This window comes from Xenopus laevis, chromosome 3L (genome assembly GCF_017654675.1).
Source record: "Xenopus laevis strain J_2021 chromosome 3L, Xenopus_laevis_v10.1, whole genome shotgun sequence".
In the NCBI taxonomy this organism is placed as follows: Eukaryota; Metazoa; Chordata; class Amphibia; order Anura; family Pipidae; genus Xenopus; species Xenopus laevis.
Window position 1 is genome coordinate 108,058,887 of NC_054375.1, and position 20,195 is coordinate 108,079,081.

The 20,195-nt window shown below is 36.9% G+C and overlaps 1 protein-coding gene across 8 annotated transcripts in view; it reads right to left on the reverse strand.

Annotated features, from left to right (window-relative positions):
* The window catches only part of dmxl2.L (Dmx-like 2 L homeolog), an 84,118-nt gene that overhangs the window by 28,420 nt on the left and 35,503 nt on the right, over positions 1 to 20,195 (reverse strand). For 5 of the 8 annotated variants that reach the window (XM_018253081.2, XM_018253084.2, XM_018253080.2 and 2 more), the window contains exons 15-27: positions 17,144 to 17,261; positions 15,899 to 15,931; positions 14,136 to 14,255; positions 13,755 to 13,982; positions 10,997 to 12,676; positions 9,033 to 9,143; positions 7,915 to 8,084; positions 7,021 to 7,118; positions 4,165 to 4,330; positions 3,770 to 4,034; positions 2,599 to 3,644; positions 800 to 991; positions 46 to 122 (exon numbers count right to left, since the gene is read on the reverse strand). In XM_018253081.2, the coding sequence (XP_018108570.1) occupies positions 46 to 122; positions 800 to 991; positions 2,599 to 3,644; positions 3,770 to 4,034; positions 4,165 to 4,330; positions 7,021 to 7,118; positions 7,915 to 8,084; positions 9,033 to 9,143; positions 10,997 to 12,676; positions 13,755 to 13,982; positions 14,136 to 14,255; positions 15,899 to 15,931; positions 17,144 to 17,261 (4,304 nt within the window). The remainder of the gene's footprint in view (positions 1 to 45; positions 123 to 799; positions 992 to 2,598; positions 3,645 to 3,769; positions 4,035 to 4,164; positions 4,331 to 7,020; positions 7,119 to 7,914; positions 8,085 to 9,032; positions 9,144 to 10,996; positions 12,677 to 13,754; positions 13,983 to 14,135; positions 14,256 to 15,898; positions 15,932 to 17,143; positions 17,262 to 20,195) is intronic. The other 3 variants (XM_018253082.2, XM_018253088.2, XM_018253086.2) reach the window with 1 other exon arrangement.

A 20,195-nucleotide genomic window follows, 5' to 3' on the forward strand; every position in this document is an offset into this window, starting at 1 on the left:
GTTTTCTGATGCTAATTTTGAATTTGAGGCCAGCATTTTTTTTACCTGTAACTATGGCTGTCACACAAAGCTTGGTATATAGAAGCAGACAAAGATGCTCCCAATAAATGAAGTGTGTCCACCTTGAATAAAAACAAAAGTACTAAAGTTAATAATTCTAAAATAAAAAATCTATTTACAAAATATACACCTATGCAATACTCTAGTACTCTCAAAACGCAATAGTCAAAGATATTTAAATTGTATTTCAATTTAACTTAATATTCAAATATTTGGCAACAATATGTGTTTCCCATATGTATATATTCTGCATCTTATTAAGTAATATGGATGCTTCCAGCTAAAGAATCATCAGACATCAACAGAATTAGTGTACTCAAGATACTGTTCTGGTTTTAGAACATTTAGCTTATTGTGCTGTTCAGTTGGACTGGGACTCCTACCTCAGGCCCATTCTCACAACAATTGGATATAGATGGTATAGGTTTTTACACTAACCCATTGTAGGAATAATGATAGGCTGATGGGAGTTGGCCTATGCTGGGGCCCACCAGGAGATTTTCTGGTACTCTGGCTGGCTAGGCTGGCACTGGTATCAGCCAATTACATGGTGTGGGCTGAATATTTTTAATACTGAATTTTCATTGACCAGCTTATATTAACATTATATCTTACAAATAAGGCTACAGAGCCCTTGAGCAGAATAGAGGTTCGAAAAAATTGTATAGTTTTGGTACACCGCCCCACAAACTTTCTTGTACCTTAGATACCACAAGGAAGATTAACAGAATAAGATTACCTTTGGGTCTTTATTATCTGGAAGGGGAGGATTCTTCATTTGTACAATAGTGTACAGAATATCATGTATGTGATTATTTAGGTATAACACAGGGTTAGCAATTACAGTTTTTGTCACAGCGACACTTGCAGACAACAAGGGGAGCGTTGTTGGAAGAGGAAGTGGTGATTGAAGCTGCTTTACTGTAGTTTCCTGCAAACAAATAACCAAGGCAAGGATTATTCTATGATAATGGATGTAGTATTTGTAATAGAGCAGCATTTGTGATGCAGATAATCTATAAAAATAATTGTTTACAATTTGATATGCAACCCGTTTTAATAAATTAAAAAAAAAAAAAAAACAAGAATCATGTAAAATAGTTTCCTTTTTTTTATGGAAAGCAGACAATATTTTCTCAGTGCAGGCATACTGATTCAATACAAACCATCCATTAAACAAAGGCCATACCCAACAGATATACCAAGTGAAGTCTGTAAAGCATTTCTTTTTGCTCTCTTACTTTGTTTTTCAAAACCGTGGAGTACATTTTAACTTTATTTATTTAGACCATATATATACTGTATATATATATATATATATATATATATATACATATATTTATATATTTATATATTTATTTATATACTGCCACCCATTAAACTAAGCAAATCTTTGGCTATTCATTTAGGGCTGACATCTATACCAGGTAGAGAAAGACAGAGCTTGGACATGTGCAAGTCAGTGACTATGTAATTAGGATGCAACTAATGCAGGATTCGGCCTTTTCCAGCAGGATCTGCTACTAGGCTGAACCAAATTCGAATTTGCATATGCAAATTAGTGGCAGGGAGGGAAATTGCGTGACTTTTTGAAACAAATCAAGGAAGTAAAAATGTTTTCCCCTTCCCACCCCTAATTTGCATTTGCAAATTAGGATTCTGTATTTGGCCGAATCTTTCACAAAGGATTCGGGGGTTTGGCCGAATCCAAAATAGTGGATTCAGTGCATCCCTACTATGTAATGCTAGAATTATTCTAATTCCACTCCGTCTATCAGTAGGAAACTACTGTATTCTTCCAGCGAGCACCACAGAGCAATCATCTTCCGGCTTTTTCCATCTTCAAATTTCCCGTGCATGGGCAGTAGAAAGAAATAGACAACTTTTTCATCATAGTTTGGCTTCTCGCGCAACTGCTCAAGCGCAGCCACTGGAAAAAAGAATAAGCCAGACGACGATTGCTCCGTGGTGCTCGCTGGAAGAATCCCGGGCTGGTCCAGTTTTCTCCTAATAGGTGCACTGGCCCGGGTTTGTTGTACTCCTTTTTCAGCCTTAGGGCACTGATCATTATTGGACATTCTGCTTTTGATACAATAGAGAGACTGTATAGACATAGGCAGAAGGAAGGGGAAGTTTTTGATTGCAAACTGCAAATTGTTTGTAAAGCTTGGTCATTTTACTCTTCTTCTTCTTCTTCTAAGGATAACCTGTAAACATTCACCTGACAAAAACTAAAAAAGTGACACAATAGAACTAGCCTTTCTAGGTGTTTTTCTAAAGTACAGTATTATCAGAAAAGCGTAAAACAATTCACTTAAAAAAACGTCTACTTCAGCATATAAGTTATACATTTCCTCCCAAGACATATTTCGCTCTCTTCCACAAGCAGCACAGAGATTTAGGAAAGGGATTAGTGCTATGCTAGGGGAGCTGCTACAGTTTAGGATGTCAATCAATACAAGATTAATGGGAACAAGAAACCGGAAATGGCAAATGTTTCTACTTTAACTAAAGCAAAAAAAGAAACATCATTCCTACCTGTTGCGACTCTTGCAGTAAAAATTTAAGTTCCATCCGTACAGAGGCCAGGCCACCACCTTGTGCACCGTGTAAGCTGCAATAACTCAAAAATACCCTTAACAGAGCCTGATTCTTTTGCAGCCACCTCTTACGTTTCTCTGAGTGTTCGCGTTTGGCTTGCAACCTGCGTCGTTCAATCTGATGTCGCTCGTATGATCCAATATCAGTCTTTTCTTTCTGAGTATCTAAAATCTCACTGGATTCATAAGTTTCACTTGAATAATCTTTACTGTCAGATTCATGGTTGAATATCTTATGCATTGCAGCAATTTCTCTTTCCAACCAGCTATAGAGTTGAAATCTCAATTTTCCACCATCTACTTCATGTCCTGTAGCTAAGGTTCTAAGTTCAGTCATGAGAATTTTCAAACATGCTCTGAACTTGAGCTGTTCAGCAATCACATCAACTTCATTGCCTTCAGATAAGATTTTTACTGACTGAGCCTCTTGGCTTACATCTTTCACCTTGTGATCACTCTTTTCAACAATTTTCATTTCTAAGATATCCTCATCTACTGTTTCATTTTCTTTATCATCACCCCAGTCTAGCTGCAGTGGCTCATCCTCTACCTTCATTGCTGACAATCCCCAGTCAACATTGAAAGCAGAATCTTCAGAAGAAGTCACTTTTATCACTGTTGATGCTGGTTCACTCACTTCTCTACTGATGCTAAGCTTGCTAGCAGATTGCAAACTGCTTTTGCCAAACAAAGGCAAACCCGTGTCTTCGTCATTAATAGGAAAAGTTTTGGATAGTTGGGGAATCTTTGATAGAACTTCTAGTGCAAGAACAGGGCATCCAACTTTGAAATGAGCATTTGCAGTAGTGAAAAACAATTTTCTTTCTATAAGTGTAATTTCATCAACATAATTCTTTTCAGTCTTCAAACCTACAGTTGCCACGGATGATTCAGGAGCTCCAAAATGTCTGCGGATCAGCAGAGGGTGGGTCCGAAGGTAATTGTAGAAACTGAAGACCACTGGATTGCATGATTTGATAAGAACTAAAAAGAAATTATACATTAATGAGAAAATTATTATTCATTAAACAAAATTCAAGTAAAATATCACAATAAAGGTGCTCAATTGTCTCCATTCTATGAATAGAGAGGTGGAAATGTTTCCTTACCAAGGTTTTCATCATCTTCTTTTGGCGTTTGCTCCAGCAGAGTATCTAATGCTTTTGTGTAGTCCTTCATTATCCAATAAGCAATGCTTCTCAGAAAGGGATCAGGGTGTAGTTGTATGCAGCAGAAACCTGTACCATCTTTCTTGCAACCCAAAACTCTTTCATAAAGCAGAGACTCATATGTTGATGATGTTTCAAATTCTGATTCGTATAAACGGGCAATTACCATTGCCAGCTGAATATCTTCCATTTTTTCCAAACAAACCTTTAAAAAAATAATAAATAACCCCCCACACACACACAAGATTAGTACAATTAGTAAACAAAAGTAGCTTAGAAAGTGAAGTAGGGAGGTTTCTTAAAATAGTTTATTTTTCCAAATGGAGTTTAAATACCTCAATAGCATCCTTTAATGAGCCAGCCAGTAAGAAGAAAGCAGCAGACTGCTCAAAGCGCTGCTTTCCAAGCAAAGAGAAAGCATTCTTTAAGGCTGCCTTGCGCCATCGATCTTCAGTAAAATTATGGCTAAAGAACTGCGTCATTTTTTCATCATGTTGGGATCTAGGGAAAAAAATTGCAGCAATAATTTAAAACAAGCAGTTCTAGTTGAATAACTAATTCCATCATAAAGCTGTAAATATAAATGGCCTATTTAATGATAAAGGTGACCAACATTCAACTAGTTGACATATTACACTGGTAATCAAGGTATCTTTGGGAAATAAATTGGAAAGAAGATTAGTACAAAACAATGCAATTTTGCCTCTCTGACTTTTAAATCTGTATATAATTTCTTCTTGCACAAAAAATAAACATGACTAGCTTGTTCCCCTTCTGAGTATCGTCAAGGGAACTTAACAAGCATAATTAATATTAAAAACTCACAGACAAGTAATGCCAATCCCATTAGCTGTCAGGGGATGCTGGAAAGCAGCACAGTACTCAAAGACAGAGGTGTTTAAAGTGCAGTGACCTGGCTGTTTCTGAACTAAAAGTCTGTAGACGAAGAACAATAAATTGGATATTGTCACTCTCTAAGCTTTACCTAAGCCTAGACTTAAGCCTGATGGCTATATACACTGTATTATAATGAAATATATCTGCACCAGAGTTTCAGCAGCTCAATTACAGAAACAATCCAGGATTTCAAGGCAGTTGCCAGTTGTTGGTCTTGTTAGGCCATCTTGTGTGTGCACACGGGACTGCAGATGTTTAATGTTTTCTTGGCTGTTGTCTACAAGCTAAAGTGGGCCTTAAAGAAAGCAAAATCTGTCATAGTTGCTGATGCTACTGGGCTCCTTAATAATTCTGATGCAGAATCCACTATGCTGCTATGTAATGTGAATCTGAATTATTTACTTATCAGACTTGCATCAAGAATTTCATATTCTTGTATATTCTTTATATATTCTGTATATTATAAGTCCCCATCATAACTGAAAGCAGCTCAGAGCAGATCATGTGAATCAGCAGGGTCAACTTTGGAGGTAAAACTCTTCACTTATTAAAGGCCTGTGGTGGTCTTGGGTTTCTACAGAAGGCCAAAACATATGTTGTTCCTTTCTCATTTAAATTGGCAGTATACCCATTCAAGAATGCTGTAACTATAGGTATGGGACCTGTTATGCAGAATGCTTGGGACCTGTGGTTTTCCAGATAAGGGATCTTTCTGTAATTTGGATCTTCATACCTTAAGTCAACTAAAAAATAATTTAAACATTAATTAAAACCAACAGGATTTATTTGTTACCAGTAAGGATTAATCATACCTTAGGACCCAGTACAGTCTTTCCATAATTCTGAGCTTTCTGGATAATGGATCCAGCAACCACTGTATAGTCTGCAAGCTTGCCTGCCGCTGCCAACTGCAAAGGCAAAGGTGGTTTGCCTAGGGTCTTGGGGGGGCGTTGGATGTGTGGGACAAAATCTTTGTTTTTTTGTTTTTTATTATTTGTAGAGCTAAACAGTGCAAATAGGAAAACTAAATCTACTTAATGTTCTTGCATGGCAGAAAATTAAAAGGGCACAGATTATCCCCTTGCTTAAAGGATAAGTAAATTTTAAAAATAAGTGAATGTAAGATCGATGAGAGTGGTATTCTAAGCTCTTTTGCAATATACATTCATTATCTTTTTTTTTTTTAAATTCCAAGATATTAAAGGATACATGTACCATTAACATCAATGAATTTTGTTACAACAGCGCCACCTGCTGATCATTATCTAACCACCAAGTATTCAAGGAAGTTTACATTATCAAAAAGGGTTAAAAAAAAAAAAAAAAGGGGGAAATTGTCCAGTATTGTACACTTGTGAATAGTAAGGTACACTTACACATATTACCAGGGTGTGCAGGTGCTCGAGCCCCAGACCTTCAGCTTGGAGAGGTAATGTCATACATTTTCGATTCAATTGTAGGCTGGCACAAAAACCGGACTTCTCTTCAAAGTACTATGCAAATAAAAAGTAATTTATTAAACAAAAAGGAACATCTCAAAGGGTGGCCTTACATGTTTCATGCCTTCATTGGCTCATGACTATAACTAAGTGGCACAAGGCACGAAACGCGTAAGGCCACCCATTGAGATGTTCCTTTTTGTTTAATAAATTACTCTTTTTTAGCATCATACTTTGGAGTGAAGTCCGGTTTTTGTGCCAGCCTACAATTGAATTGAAAATGTATTCAAGGAAGTTATGAGGAGAAAGAAAGAGGGCTGTTCTGATGTTTTTCTGGTTAGGGAAAATTTGAGAAAGGTTTCTAATTTTTTTTTGCTAACTAGAACAACATCAGAACAGCCTTTTTCTCCTGACAACTTACTTGAATACTTGGTGGTCAGACTGGTTGGAAAATGACCAGCAGATGGCGAGGGTGTAACAAAATTCATTGATGTTAACAGTATATAAATCCTTTAATATCTTGGAATTAAAAGTAAATAAATAATGAATGTACATTGCAAAAATTAAGTTTACTTATTCTTTAACGGACTTCTGCAAGTCTCTACACCAAAACAGTCACAAAATAAGCGAGGGGGTATTTATGAGGAGTTTAGCATCTCTAGGTAGATGAACCCAGCCAATTAATGGTAAGATAAGGAAGGCAAGTTTTTTAACATAAAGCCTTCACACCTACAAAGAAATAAGCAATGTTTTAGTTATAATACAATACATACTTTCAGCATAATGTGTATTTATTTTGATCATATTGGAAAAAGTTGAATCTCATACTACGATAATCCAATAAGTGGCTGTTACCTGAAGAGACCCCAAAGCACTGCCTTCTTTTTCATTGCAAGGTAAAAAACTGCTGCATCTAATGGGTCATTGTTTCTTTGAAAGGCTGCTTTTGCAACCTAATAGAAATGATAAGAGGCGTGGTTATGTTAAAAAAGTACAGTGCACATTTACAAAAAAATCTATAGCACTTTTCTATAAATGGAAAGACAAAAAAAGATAAAATGTAACTATTTTACCATAACTATATTGCTTAGCAATAATGTAAAATTTACTCCACTTCAGTTTGTGACAAATACAATATATAAACATAAGATGCATTACATCTTATGAGAATACATCATTTTCTCCAAACTGTAGAGTGGTCGTCCAACCAGGGCCAGTTCTAAGGGCAGGCATGCCCTGGGTGCAGCCACAGGATGGGACAAAAGTATTAGGGGGGAGGTCAGGGTTGGCATTGGGTGGCCTTGGGCACCTGTACCTTTTGGCCTTGCTTAAAACTTTGTCAGTATGTGCCACCTTTAAATAAAGCTTTAATAGGTGTGATTATTAAAGTACCATTACACCTTTTTTGAGAGGGGTTAAATCTTTTCTATTGTCTGATATATATCAGCATTTCCTTTAATGAGTTGTACTTCAGAAATACACAAGCCACTGATAATGGAGTTCCATTAATTTTAAAGACGCAGAGTACCATTTTTTTGATGCATGTAGGTACTGCAACAGTAGTTAACTAGGTACAGGGAAGTTACTAATGGAGGCAAATGAACTTGGAGGACCAGTTTTTTTGTACAGTTGTAACATAAACCAGTGGTTTGCATGCCTTATTGATACATGACAGACATCTGTAGTTTTTTAATAAAGTATTCTGCTTGAAACGTTATAAAATGCAAATATAGACACATTCAAATATACCTTTTCTATGCATCTTCTGAGTGTGTTAATGTTACGGACCCACCATCCAATACCCATTGCTCTTAGTTCTGACCACTGTGGATCACCCCGTTGAATAGCAGGAATTATGTTAATTATCTCCTCTTCAGCCTCTGAGTGAAACGCCCAAGCAAAATGGCAGGTGGATATACCTGAAGAATCAAAGAAATCAAACAGAGTATAAAACAAAAACAGACAAGCAAAGAAACACAGGGGTTATAAGAGACAGTAATAAATTACCTAGGTGACAAGGTCTTTAAAGGGATACTGTTGTGGGAAAATCTTTTTTTTTCAAAATTAATCGGTTAATAGTGCTGCTCCAGCAGAATTCTGCGCTGAAATCCATTTCTCAAAAGAGCAAACAGATTTTTTTATATTCATGTGACTTGTGCTCTGCTAAATTTCAATCACTCTTTACTGCTGTACTGCAAGTTGGAGTGATATCACCTCCCTCCCCCCCCCCAGAAGCTAAACAAAAGAACAATGGGAAGGTAACCAGATAACAGCTCCCTAACACAAGATAACAGCTGCCTGGTAGATCTAAGAACAACACTCAATAGTAAAAACCCATGTCCCACTCAGACACATTCAGTTACATTGAGAAGGAAAAACAGCAGCCTGCCAGAAAGCATTTCTCTCCTAAAGTGCAGGCACAAGTCACATGACATGGGGCAGCTGGGAAATTGACAAAATGTCTAGCCCCATGTCAGATTTCAAAATTGAATAAAAAAATCTGTTTGCTCTTTTGAGAAATGGATTTCAGCACAGAATTCTGCTGGAGCAGCACTATTAACCGATTCATTTTGAAAAAAAAGTTTTTTCGCATGACAGTATCCCTTTAAAGTGTACAAAAGAGAGCCTGGATGGTCACAATACCACTAATCTGGGTGAAAGTGTTCAACTGAATCAGGCACATTAATGAAAAAGATTTGCAAAAGGAGAAAAATATAACATTATTTGAGTTGATAACCTAATGGAGATATTTCTCCTCTCAGGTCAATAAAGTAATGCAATAGACACCTTTTATAAGTACTCCAGATATTTAATACAATATTCATCAAGTGAATTGACTTATTGAAAAATGAGAAATAAAATAGTACCTTGGTGAAGCAACTGCATTCTATATAGAGGCGGAAGTGATGTCAGTAGGCAGTTGTGCAAACGCATGGCCAGCAAGTATCTTAAACCACATTCATCCAGATTGTCTCCTCCTGAATAATAGCATAAGTAGAAAAAAAGAAACAATTATGCTGCTGCTGCTGCTGCTGCAAAAAAAAACTGCAGCAGAAACCCAAAAGGTCATGAGACAACAGGTTCCTCTTGTTTCTGACTCCTGAAACAATACTGCAAACCATCTGATTATGAGACCTGGAGCAGAACCGACGCCTGTTGTATTGTTTTAAGAGTCAGATTTGGAAAAAGGGATAAACATACACTGCTCTAAATAGCAGTTACATTTATAAATAACATTAAAACCACTGGAAATCTTTAATAAATGAGAGGAATGCCCAATCCATCCATACACATTTGGACTTGTTTACTAGCGTGCTAGCTGTTTTCAGCATTCTCAGCAGACTGAGTATTACAGATGTTACTGTTGCCTCCACTGTGCATGAGAAAAAAAGGAGAGTTTTCATGAGAATTAGAACAAATATATTAACCAAAAATTTGCTTAATTCAATTTTCGAATTTATAAATATTTTAGATTCTCTGGTCATAATTTTCAAAGGTGGGCACCTTTCTGCATGGTAGCATTTTTTGGGATAAGTGTCTCCTGACCTTGGCACTGGTTTCAGTTAATTCTGCCTTGACATCTTTTAGGAGAGAGATTGCCAAGAATACAACATTTGTTCCACAGGCTCCGCAATTCTACAAATTTATTGTTATTGCCATGTTTTATTACTCGTCTTTCTATTCAGGCCTCTCCTAATCATATTCCAGTCTCTTCTTTCAATCAATTCATGATTGCTAGGGTAACGTGGGACCCTAGCAATCAGACTGCTGAAATTGCAAACTGGAGAGCCTTTGAATAAAAAGCTAAATAACTCAAAAACCACAAATAAGAAATGAAAACCAAATGCAAACTGTCACAGAATATCACTCTCTACACCATACTTAAAGTTATCTCAAAGGTGAACCACCCCTTTAACTTGACATGGTATGGAGGGTTACCAATTTTATGATCAGAACTTTGTAACTTAAACCCCCTGTTTTTAAAAATACATGCACTTGCATTGATACTAAATAACTTTTGAACAGTGGGCCAGGGAATGTGCATTGATCAATCCCCTCTTTCTTTGGTATCCTCTTATAGTGCACCAGTGATCAATTAACCCTCTCCAATCAAAGATGTCTACCATTTATATGAACAGGAAACACCCTACCTATGGGAGAAAGAGGCTATGATACTGATTGTCGTCTGATAACCTCAACAATTATTGTATGTGCCGCTGTCTTGCTATCTTTACAGGATAACATTCAACCAAATTAGTCCACGATCCAGTCTAAAACCCATTGTTTATAGCACTGCAGGATTTCTGAGGCCTTAAGGGTAATGGCACACGTGGCATTTTATCATGGCAATAAAATGGTAGAAAACTCCTTGCCTTGTGGGTGCAGAGCATCTTCACGTGATTATGCAACTTTAGTATTTTACGTATGGCTAGGAATTTTCCAAAGGGCCTTTGTAGGCCCTAGTGTATGATTCAATTGCAGGTCCCAGTACTAACAATTGAATCAGCCTGACTTGACTTTGCACACGGGTTGCCAAATCAGCCCAGATCTACACATTTGGCAACCTCACCAAAAGAGCAGATCTGGCAGTGTACGGTCATCTAATTTCATCCTTATTTCTAAAAATGCTGCTTGATTATTTAAGTACCTTATAATTAAATATAAATTCAGCAGTGTGTTCCTGCCTGGGAGTGCTGAGTTATAAGATTGGTTGAGACTAGGGCACTATTGCAGGTCAAGTCCACTGGGCCAGTAACAGATGCAAATTTTCTTAGTAAATACTGTGTCAGTGCTATAAAAACAAAAAATGTTACATTGCTTAGTTGCTCACCTGTGTAGTTGTTATTTCTGCTTTCTCCAAGTTCTGTACTTGTTGTGGCTACAGTGTCTGCTAAAGCAACAAGAAACATCTGCTCTAAACGTGTCAGGCCTGGCAAACTCGAGTGCATCAGATGACTGGAAAGCACACTGGCATGCTCACGCCCAAAGTAGGTTGGACCATATTGAGACAGGTTGATTACTTTGGATTTACTTTCTTTTTTTTCAATTTCAAAACCAATAAAATCATCGGTTGACACTGTTTGAACAGTAAACAAATCAGAATACTGGTCATCTGTTTTAGTATCAAAGCTGCATTTTGTCTGTGTCATCTTTGTTTCTTCTGTAACTGAATATGGAGCATCTTGGTCTGCAGATAGGAGGGCATATAGTGGCAGTGGAGGAATAGAATCTATTTCAGTATACTCTCGGGTTACATCCTTCCCTGTTATTATCATATCTTTTGCAGTGCTGCCACTTATACTAATAGTTCTTGAAAGATGACGTTTTGGTGCAGCTTCATCGCCAGCATCTAGGTCTTTAACTATGGCAACTTCTCCTGCAATACATTTTACCAAATGTGATAGAATAGCTTTTGCTCTTCTTACTTTTCCCAGGTCCATTAGTTCAAGTAACTGAGTAGGATGGTACTGTGGAAGAGTTGGGGATACTACATGAGCAGCCTCAAACAGACCTCCATCCTGAATTACAGTTGGGCCTCCAAAGACATCATCTACAATAGCTGCTCCATCAATAACACTAGTTTTCTTACTTACAAGATGTGTCTGAAACAATTCAGACTGAGATTTTACTATTTTGTCTTCACTTGCTGTGATTTCAATATCACCAGATATTATCCCTTGTTTCCACTGTGCATACACATGCATTTCACAGTCCATTCCAACCACTAGGATCCCATCTCTGACCCACGACAATGAAACTGGTAAGGAAGGAGTGCCATCCACAGAAGATACCAAGTCAACTGATCTGAGAAGGACCCACTTTGACTTAATGCCTTGTTTTATACTACCACCCAGTGGCAAAGTAATGACAGCTATTCCATCCTTGCTGTTGGTTTGATCTGTTACAATACCCGAGAGCCGTCCATACATAAAAATATTGGAGCCAACGCCCACTGTGAGTATATGTGAACCATCTTCCTTAGACACCCAGTCTAAATGTACTAGGTGCTTTATGTTGGGCATTAAATGTTTGTCTTTGTTTATGAACACATCCGATTTACTATACACAAACAAATTGCTATCAACACTGACACGAGCATCAAGCATGCTCCCAATTCTGATCAGGTCATCAAGATGAATTGTTTGTTCTAAGACCCATTCTGAGCCCCCGGTAGATTCACATTCAAAAAGACAGACGTGCATAGAAAATTCTTTGGAAACAAAGCCATTATGCTGAATGGGTTGCTTATATGCCACAGCGAGTCTTCCTGTATAAGAACAGCTTACTGCAACTGGTTTCCCTGCAACGTTTACAGAACTAGTGCTTTCATCCTGTCCATCATTCATTAAAGACCATTCTTTCCACCGATAGCTATGCTGTTCCTCATTTTCAACATCTTGATATGACTTTACATTGCACTTCCAGAATCGAACTTTGTCATCAGAGCAGGTTGTAACCAGTAGGTATGGTGCAAGGCACACTGGGTAAATAGAGGATGAACTTAGGTGACCTGTAAAAAAACAAACCAAAAAAAAACCATCAGAGCAATTTCTTATTTTTATTAATAATAAAATTTAAATTTAAATCATCCTAAAAGAGATCTTTCACAACTCAAGACTTGGTCAAATCCATAGTACTTTCTGCTAGATTTGCATTCAGTGGTAACTTAAATTACTTGAAAGCTCTGGAGTGCAAACATCTGTTGTCACAACTGAAGATTTTTTTTTTACTTTTGTCAAATTTAACTATGCAAATAAAGTTTGGATTTTGTGTTTTGTGGCAGATTTAAACAAAAGTATGGATTCAGTGAAACAAAAAAGGAAAACTTTTATACAGTGCAGCATTTTTTATTTTGGTTGATTCAATTTATTTTGTATTATCAAATGACAAGGAAAGGCGAATCCAATGTGGGGTGCTTCAAGTTAATTAAATCTTTAATTATTTTCTTTGGGCTGGTGCTATATTTGAGAAAAATGCACCAGCCCTAGGAAAAACTTACCATAGATCCAGGTGTCCCTGGCTTGGGCTTGCACAGCAGAATACAATTTTCACATGATACTCTTCAGAGTATGCACAAGAGTAGGGGAAAAACTTAGCAAACAGATTAACCGGAGGGTGCATAAAATATTGGCGCCCTATTGAATTTCCTTGTCCTTTAAATGTGAATAAACTGGCCACAAGTCTCTGTTGGGTTATTTATGGATTGAAAGCAGAGCTTTATGGAGAGATTGCAGAACCAAAGTGTACTTGATCTGTTTGGCTATCAATGCTGTATTTCATATACTAAACTTACTGTACTAGGCCAGAGGTTGGCTACAGTGGAAGGAGCAGAACATTGCAGCTTGATGAAATTCATTAAAGACTGTAACCCCAAACATAGGAAAAAAACGGGTGCTTGTAAAAGTACTGTACTCTGTTGTAGTATTGTATAAAATAAATATTGCCACTCTTCTTTAAGCATGGCTTTAGTTCAGGAAATGAAATGAATTAAGAATTAGACATGTCAGATATATAATTATAGAGTATCTGGAGCGATTATTGAAACTAGTGACAAACAAATATCCCTCTACTACAAATGTTTAGCTCACCTGCTGATGGAGTTGCCCTTATCACTTCTACACCTCTTGGAATATTCAGCGGTTCACTGTACACAAGTTTTGAACTTAGAATTAACTTGCTAGCTGTCTGAAGGTTAGCAATTGATGCCGATCGCGTCATAGGGCTTGTGCCAGGAGAGGTATCAGGTGATGATTCTGCAGTTTGTTGCCCAGGAACGTTAAGGAAGTTTTCAGATACGGTGACTTCAGCAGGCTTTGCTTTGGGAAACGAAAAATATTTTTTTCTCTTTAACACAGAAAAGAACACTAAGAGATCAATTGTCGGATTACTTTCTCCACACAGACTAGAATGGGACATCTCTAAAGCAAATAGAGTTGAAAACAAAAGACGTATAAAAATGGTACACTTACCCACAAAAGCTTGGACAGATTTCAAATGAAGGTGCCACATATTTAGAATGGAGCGGTTGTTGAGGTCTTTTTCAATAACCACAAGAAAGAATTTCTCTGAAAAAGGTGGTGGACGATAACCTGTTGAATATAAACATACATATACTTTAGATAATATAGTTGATTCAATTTTAATTAGTCTCGTAACTGATGTTTGGGGAAACACTAGGTACATAGAAGTTATGCTTAACCGAAATACTATGTGAATAGACAAAAAAAAAGGTTTTGTGACAGTCTTATTCTCTCTAAGAGAATATAGCTTAATTGGGGTGAAAAAGATTGGGAGTGGAAACAAAAAAAGTAAAAACCCTTTTGGGATGGTGTGTGACCTTATATTTTAAGAACATGTATTTGATCCCTTATCTGGAAACCCTTTATCTAGAAAGTTCTGATTAGTAAGTTAGGAAGCGCTCTGCTAAAGAGTACATTTTAAGCAAATTATTCTAATTTTTAGAAATAATTTGCCTTTTTTCTGAAATAATTAGTTGGTCCTAAACTGCATGAATCCATATAGGTGGCAAAACAATTATATTGGGTTTTTCATGATTTAAATTATTTTTAGCAGACTTAAGGTCTGGTGATACAAAATATTGAAATATTAGTTGTTTTAAAAACCCCAGGTTCCAAGCATTCCAGATAACAGATCCTATACCTGTATTGTACCAAATTAATAAGCTGCAGTACATATATTAGCTAAGAACATATAGCAGGCTGAGAACCTTTGGCTTGTCTTGCTGTAGGCTTTCTAAAAGTACATGACGCAGACATTATTCCAGTTATTGCATTTCAAGTAATAGATCCTATGCACAAAAATCTGAGACCCAGTTATTGTAATTTTTCACTTCAATGCGCATTTTAATTACGAATTATGATTCTTATTTGTATTTACGGAAGTATGATTACTATTATTTTTCCATTAAGCCGTTTTGACTGAAACCCTTCTAAATCTGCTAATTTTCTCTACATAATCAATACAATTCGTTCTTGTTGCATAATAAAATGCCATTAAATTATAGTTTATAAAGAAGCTGAAATGTATATCCTTAAGGAAACCTCTTGCCCCCAATAAAACACCACATAAACTTTAAGGGTGGTGACACACGCTAAGATTCCGGGGAGATTAGTTGCCCAGTGACAAATCTCTGAGCGCTTTGTTTTCAGAAGTTGCCTCACAAGGAAACTGCGGGTGACTTCAGGAAAACAAAGCGATACGAGTGCCATTCTGCAGGTGCTTTTTGGGGAGATTAGTGACCCGAAGAAGAGGAGCTTTGTCTCTGGGTGACTAATCTCCCAGAATCTGAGCGTGTCACCATAATAAAGCATCTATAACCATAAATGGTAAACTAAAGCCCCAACCCAAGATATTCTCAATTGATTAAGGCTAGCACAAATACAGTAGGTGCTGTAGGTCCCATGTAGGTAAAGTGAAAAAGGCAGACCAAACAAACTGGATCTAAAATACAAATAGGGAAAAAGTCACAGGGAACATATTTTCAATTGCACAAGGCCAGTCTACATGGGAAGCAGCAGAACACAAAATCAACCAATTATGGGGCTTTTAACCATACACAGATATTTAAAAATAGAATTTATTAAATACAGAAGACATGAAAGCACGCATCTGGTAAGGCAGAGGGGAAAAGCAAACACTGATTTTTAGAAGGAATTAGTAGCGGAAAACAGGGAGGCTATTGATACTTCACAGGTCACTAAAGAGACCTCACCTTCAATATTGCTTTCATTTCTGGAGGCCCTATCTACAAAAAAGACATTAATGAAACAGAAATTGTTCAAAGACAGCCTTCTAAAATAGTCCAAGTAACAAAGTATCAAAAAGGTCATAATGAAAGAGACACCAGAAATTAAACTTTTTTTACATCTATCATAATAACATTGCCTTTGCATGCATACTTTTTACCATAAAACTATTTGACTGATGCTTTTACATTGCGTATATGATCCCCCCAGTTCCTCTATGAGGGGGCTGCCATATTTGTGCAGCATTAGTCAGTAAGCATTAGAAACTCTTAACCGACAGGTTGAGAAGGGACAGTCAGGTTTACAAAACAGTCAGGTATAGGAACTTCAACAAATACTTACAAAAGCAGCCCTATCAGCAAAAAACATGACCTATAGGCAACTTTTAATGAACATTCATATTTTGCTGAGTAGTTTTTTTGTGTCAGTATCAGCTGAAGGAAGAGAAAAGTGATATGATAACTCCCCAGAAGGGTTCTAATAGTCCAAGGGAAAAGCATCTTTCAAAAAAGAGAATGCAGTCAAAAGCTACATAAAGGAAACCGCCACATAACTACCAGGAGGAGCAGGGAGTGGACTGCACCCACACCAACCCCTGCTATAGGGAGGCCTGAAGGTAAAATTGTAGGTCTTGCACTTGATCCCCTGATCCTGATCCCCTATTTATACATCACTGGAAGGAAAACTAAAAAGTAACATATGAAAAAGCATACAAATAGTGATTTAGACTTTTCTTCTCCTTTAACAGTGATCCCCAACCAGTGGCTTGTGAGCAACATGTTGCTCACCAACACCTTGGATGTTACTACCAATGGCCTCAAAGCAGGTTCTTATTTTATAATTCCAGGCTTGTCAATTCTTTTTATATTTAAATGTGGCTCATGGGTAAAAAAGGTTGGGGTCCCTCATCATGTATATGTATATATATGTGTACCCAAATCCCACACATTCATAATAATATATCCAATACCCTGAATATGCCAAAAAATAAAAGATGAGAACTTTCCTTTCATTGTGAATAACGTATTATATAAATTGCTAATTTTCATATACAATATTCAGTTTAAAAAGAAGAGAGCTGGTCTTTTTTGCACATTCCTGTATATTATGCAAATGTGCAGTTTTGAGTACTGTTGGGTAACACTGTCTCTCAGATACATTTAAAAAAGGCATAATGAAAAATGTATGGTCAAAAAAAGTAAAAGTAAAACCTTGGGATGGCTGGAAGAAAACCTCTGTCTCTTTCCCCTTCATTTCTTCTTTATGAGGTTTATAACCCAAAATAAAATCCTCTTGAAAGACATGAAGCAGCTGAGTACTTGAGCCGCACTACAAAGACAAAAACACATTTGCAAGTTGGCATTATAGCATATCATTATAGATTTCATTTAAATTTGTTCAGTTTGCAGTGGTGAAATATGAAAAAGGGCTAGTTTATGTTTGTGGGAAATAGCTTACTCAGGCAACTTAAAGTTCAGTGTGAGACCAAATATACAATTTGACAGTGAATACGTTTCATTTTACGGTTCATTTGTCTCCTTGGTCAGTTGTCAGGTCACAGAGCTGGCTAGTGTGGAACCTTCAGTAAAGCTGACGAAGGGGTACGCCCCCGAAACGTTGTTTCCTGTTTGGCATTGACAATAAACACGGGTTATGAACCCTTAAGCATTCGTGTGCTGGAGTTTTCATCTTATTGATCATTGGTTGGAGGTGCCGTCCTCCTTTAACCCCAAGCACCGGTGAGGATTCTGAGAGACCAGGTGTGCTACTGCTCCTATTTGTTTGAACCTTCAGTAAAGCACCATATTCACTGTGAAGTTCTTGTCTGATCAATATCTGACCAAAAAATAGGAGAACTAGGGGCCACAATCAATTAACCCTACTCTATACAGAGAAAAGGATAATACATAAAATGATATACAATGTTCAGTCTTTGATAATAATTTATTAATACAGGTATGGGACCTGTTATCCAGAATGCTGGGACCTGTTATCCAGAATGCAGGACCTGGGGTTTTCTGGATACCGGTAAGTGGTCTTTCTGCAAACTGGATCTCCATACTTTAAGTCTATTAAAATAATTGAAATATTAAATAAACCCAATAGCATTTTGTGCCTTAAATTATTATTATCATCATTATTAATAATAATAATAATAGCTTAGTCAGGATCAAGTACAAGGTGCAGTTTTATTATTATTATTATTATTATAGAAAAAAAACATTTTTAAAAATGTGAATTACAGTCTATGAGACATAGCCAGGCTGTAATTTGGAGCTTTTTGTTTAACAGGTTTCTGGATAACTGATCGTATACTTGTATCAGTATTTAAAATTGTGGCTGGTCAGCCAAACACACCATAGAAAATCTCTTAAAAAACATATACACCACTCACAGTTAACAAATCATTACACTAATACTGTACATATGACTAAATTCATCACAAATATATATCAAGTGAAAATATAAAAAGCTTTTAAAATGCTATTAAAAATGTCAAAAAATCCACAAACCCTCGACCGAAAGAGGAGCATAGTGAGCAATTTTTAATTATGTGGCACATATATTAGTCATATGTATATGTCTAATGAATTATTAACTATGTCTGGTGTAGGTGCTTTGAGAGATTTTTCTAAGTTGTGTTGGGCTGGCCAGCCACATATGGCAACCTACTAGTATGAAGCACTTACTAGTCATGTGTTTTACTGTTCAACTTTACATTAACTTTTATTATAATGATGCAGAGAGGCAATTTGCATTTTGTTTTCATTTCTTTTAGCTTTTTATTCAGCAGCTCTCCAGTTCGTCATTTCAGCAATCTGGTTGCTGAGTCCAAATTACCCTAGCAACCACACACCAATTTGAATAAGAGAGTGAATATAAATTGGAAAGACGTCTAGTAAAAAAGTAGCACTGATAATACAGGTGTAGCTTTACAGAGCATTTCTTTTTTTTAAGAACGGGTGAGTGACCCTCATTTGAAAGCTGGAAAGAGTCAGAAGAACAAAACAAATAATTCAAAACACTATGACAAAAATTAAGGCCAATTGAAAAGTTGCTAAAAATTGTCCATTAGATAACATAGGGTTACTGCACCTAAGCAAACTGTGTGCTTTTCATTACATAAAAGTCTGAAGTAGCTGAGTTGGCATCCAGTATCAGCCTATGTATGGCCAAGCTTTACCTCATCTTAGATAAAGATTAAGGGGTAAGTTCACTAAAGGGCAAATTTTCGCCAGTGACTGCTTTGTCACACTCTGCGCCACTTCGCCAGGCGCAAATATGTTACCACTAAGCTAATTCACTAAAATGTGAAGTTGCGTCTCAGCAGCCAAACGCTGGGGTATTTTCACTAGCGTTACATCAGCTGGGCGAGCATTTTATACTGAATTTTCGTTACTGTTCATTTCTGCCTAGAAACTTCTCTAGCACTCTTGTGTCTTGCATAGGTTCATTTGAATAGGGCGGATACCTAAAAGTCATAGGGACGTCTTTAATAGTAATATTGGTGCAAAGTGACCACTTTTTCAACCACATGACCAATGAGCCATAATAAAGACAGAAGAGATCCTCTAATGCCCTACGCAAGTCCACACTAAAACAAATGTGGTATGCCCCTCAAATGGTTGACACATAAATCTTTAATAGCGCAAACTTTTTGAAGGCAATCCTGCTTTAAAAAAAACAAACAAGTGTTTTTTACAACTTTTTTTTTAACTCAGGTGAGATTTTTATTTGGTACAGTCAAAAGAAATTACACACATAGGCATGTTAAACCGTACAGAATCATACAATGTTGTCAAGTCATACAGAGCATTTCTTTTTTTTAAGAACGGGTGAGTGACCCTCATTTGAAAGCTGGAAAGAGTCAGAAGAACAAAACAAATAATTCAAAACACTATGACAAAAATTAAGGCCAATTGAAAAGTTGCTAAAAATTGTCCATTAGATAACATAGGGTTACTGCACCTAAGCAAACTGTGTGCTTTTCATTACATAAAAGTCTGAAGTAGCTGAGTTGGCATCCAGTATCAGCCTATGTATGGCCAAGCTTTACCTCATCTTAGATAAAGATTAAGGGGTAAGTTCACTAAAGGGCAAATTTTCGCCAGTGACTGCTTTGTCACACTCTGCGCCACTTCGCCAGGCGCAAATATGTTACCACTAAGCTAATTCACTAAAATGTGAAGTTGCGTCTCAGCAGCCAAACGCTGGGGTATTTTCACTAGCGTTACATCAGCTGGGCGAGCATTTTATACTGAA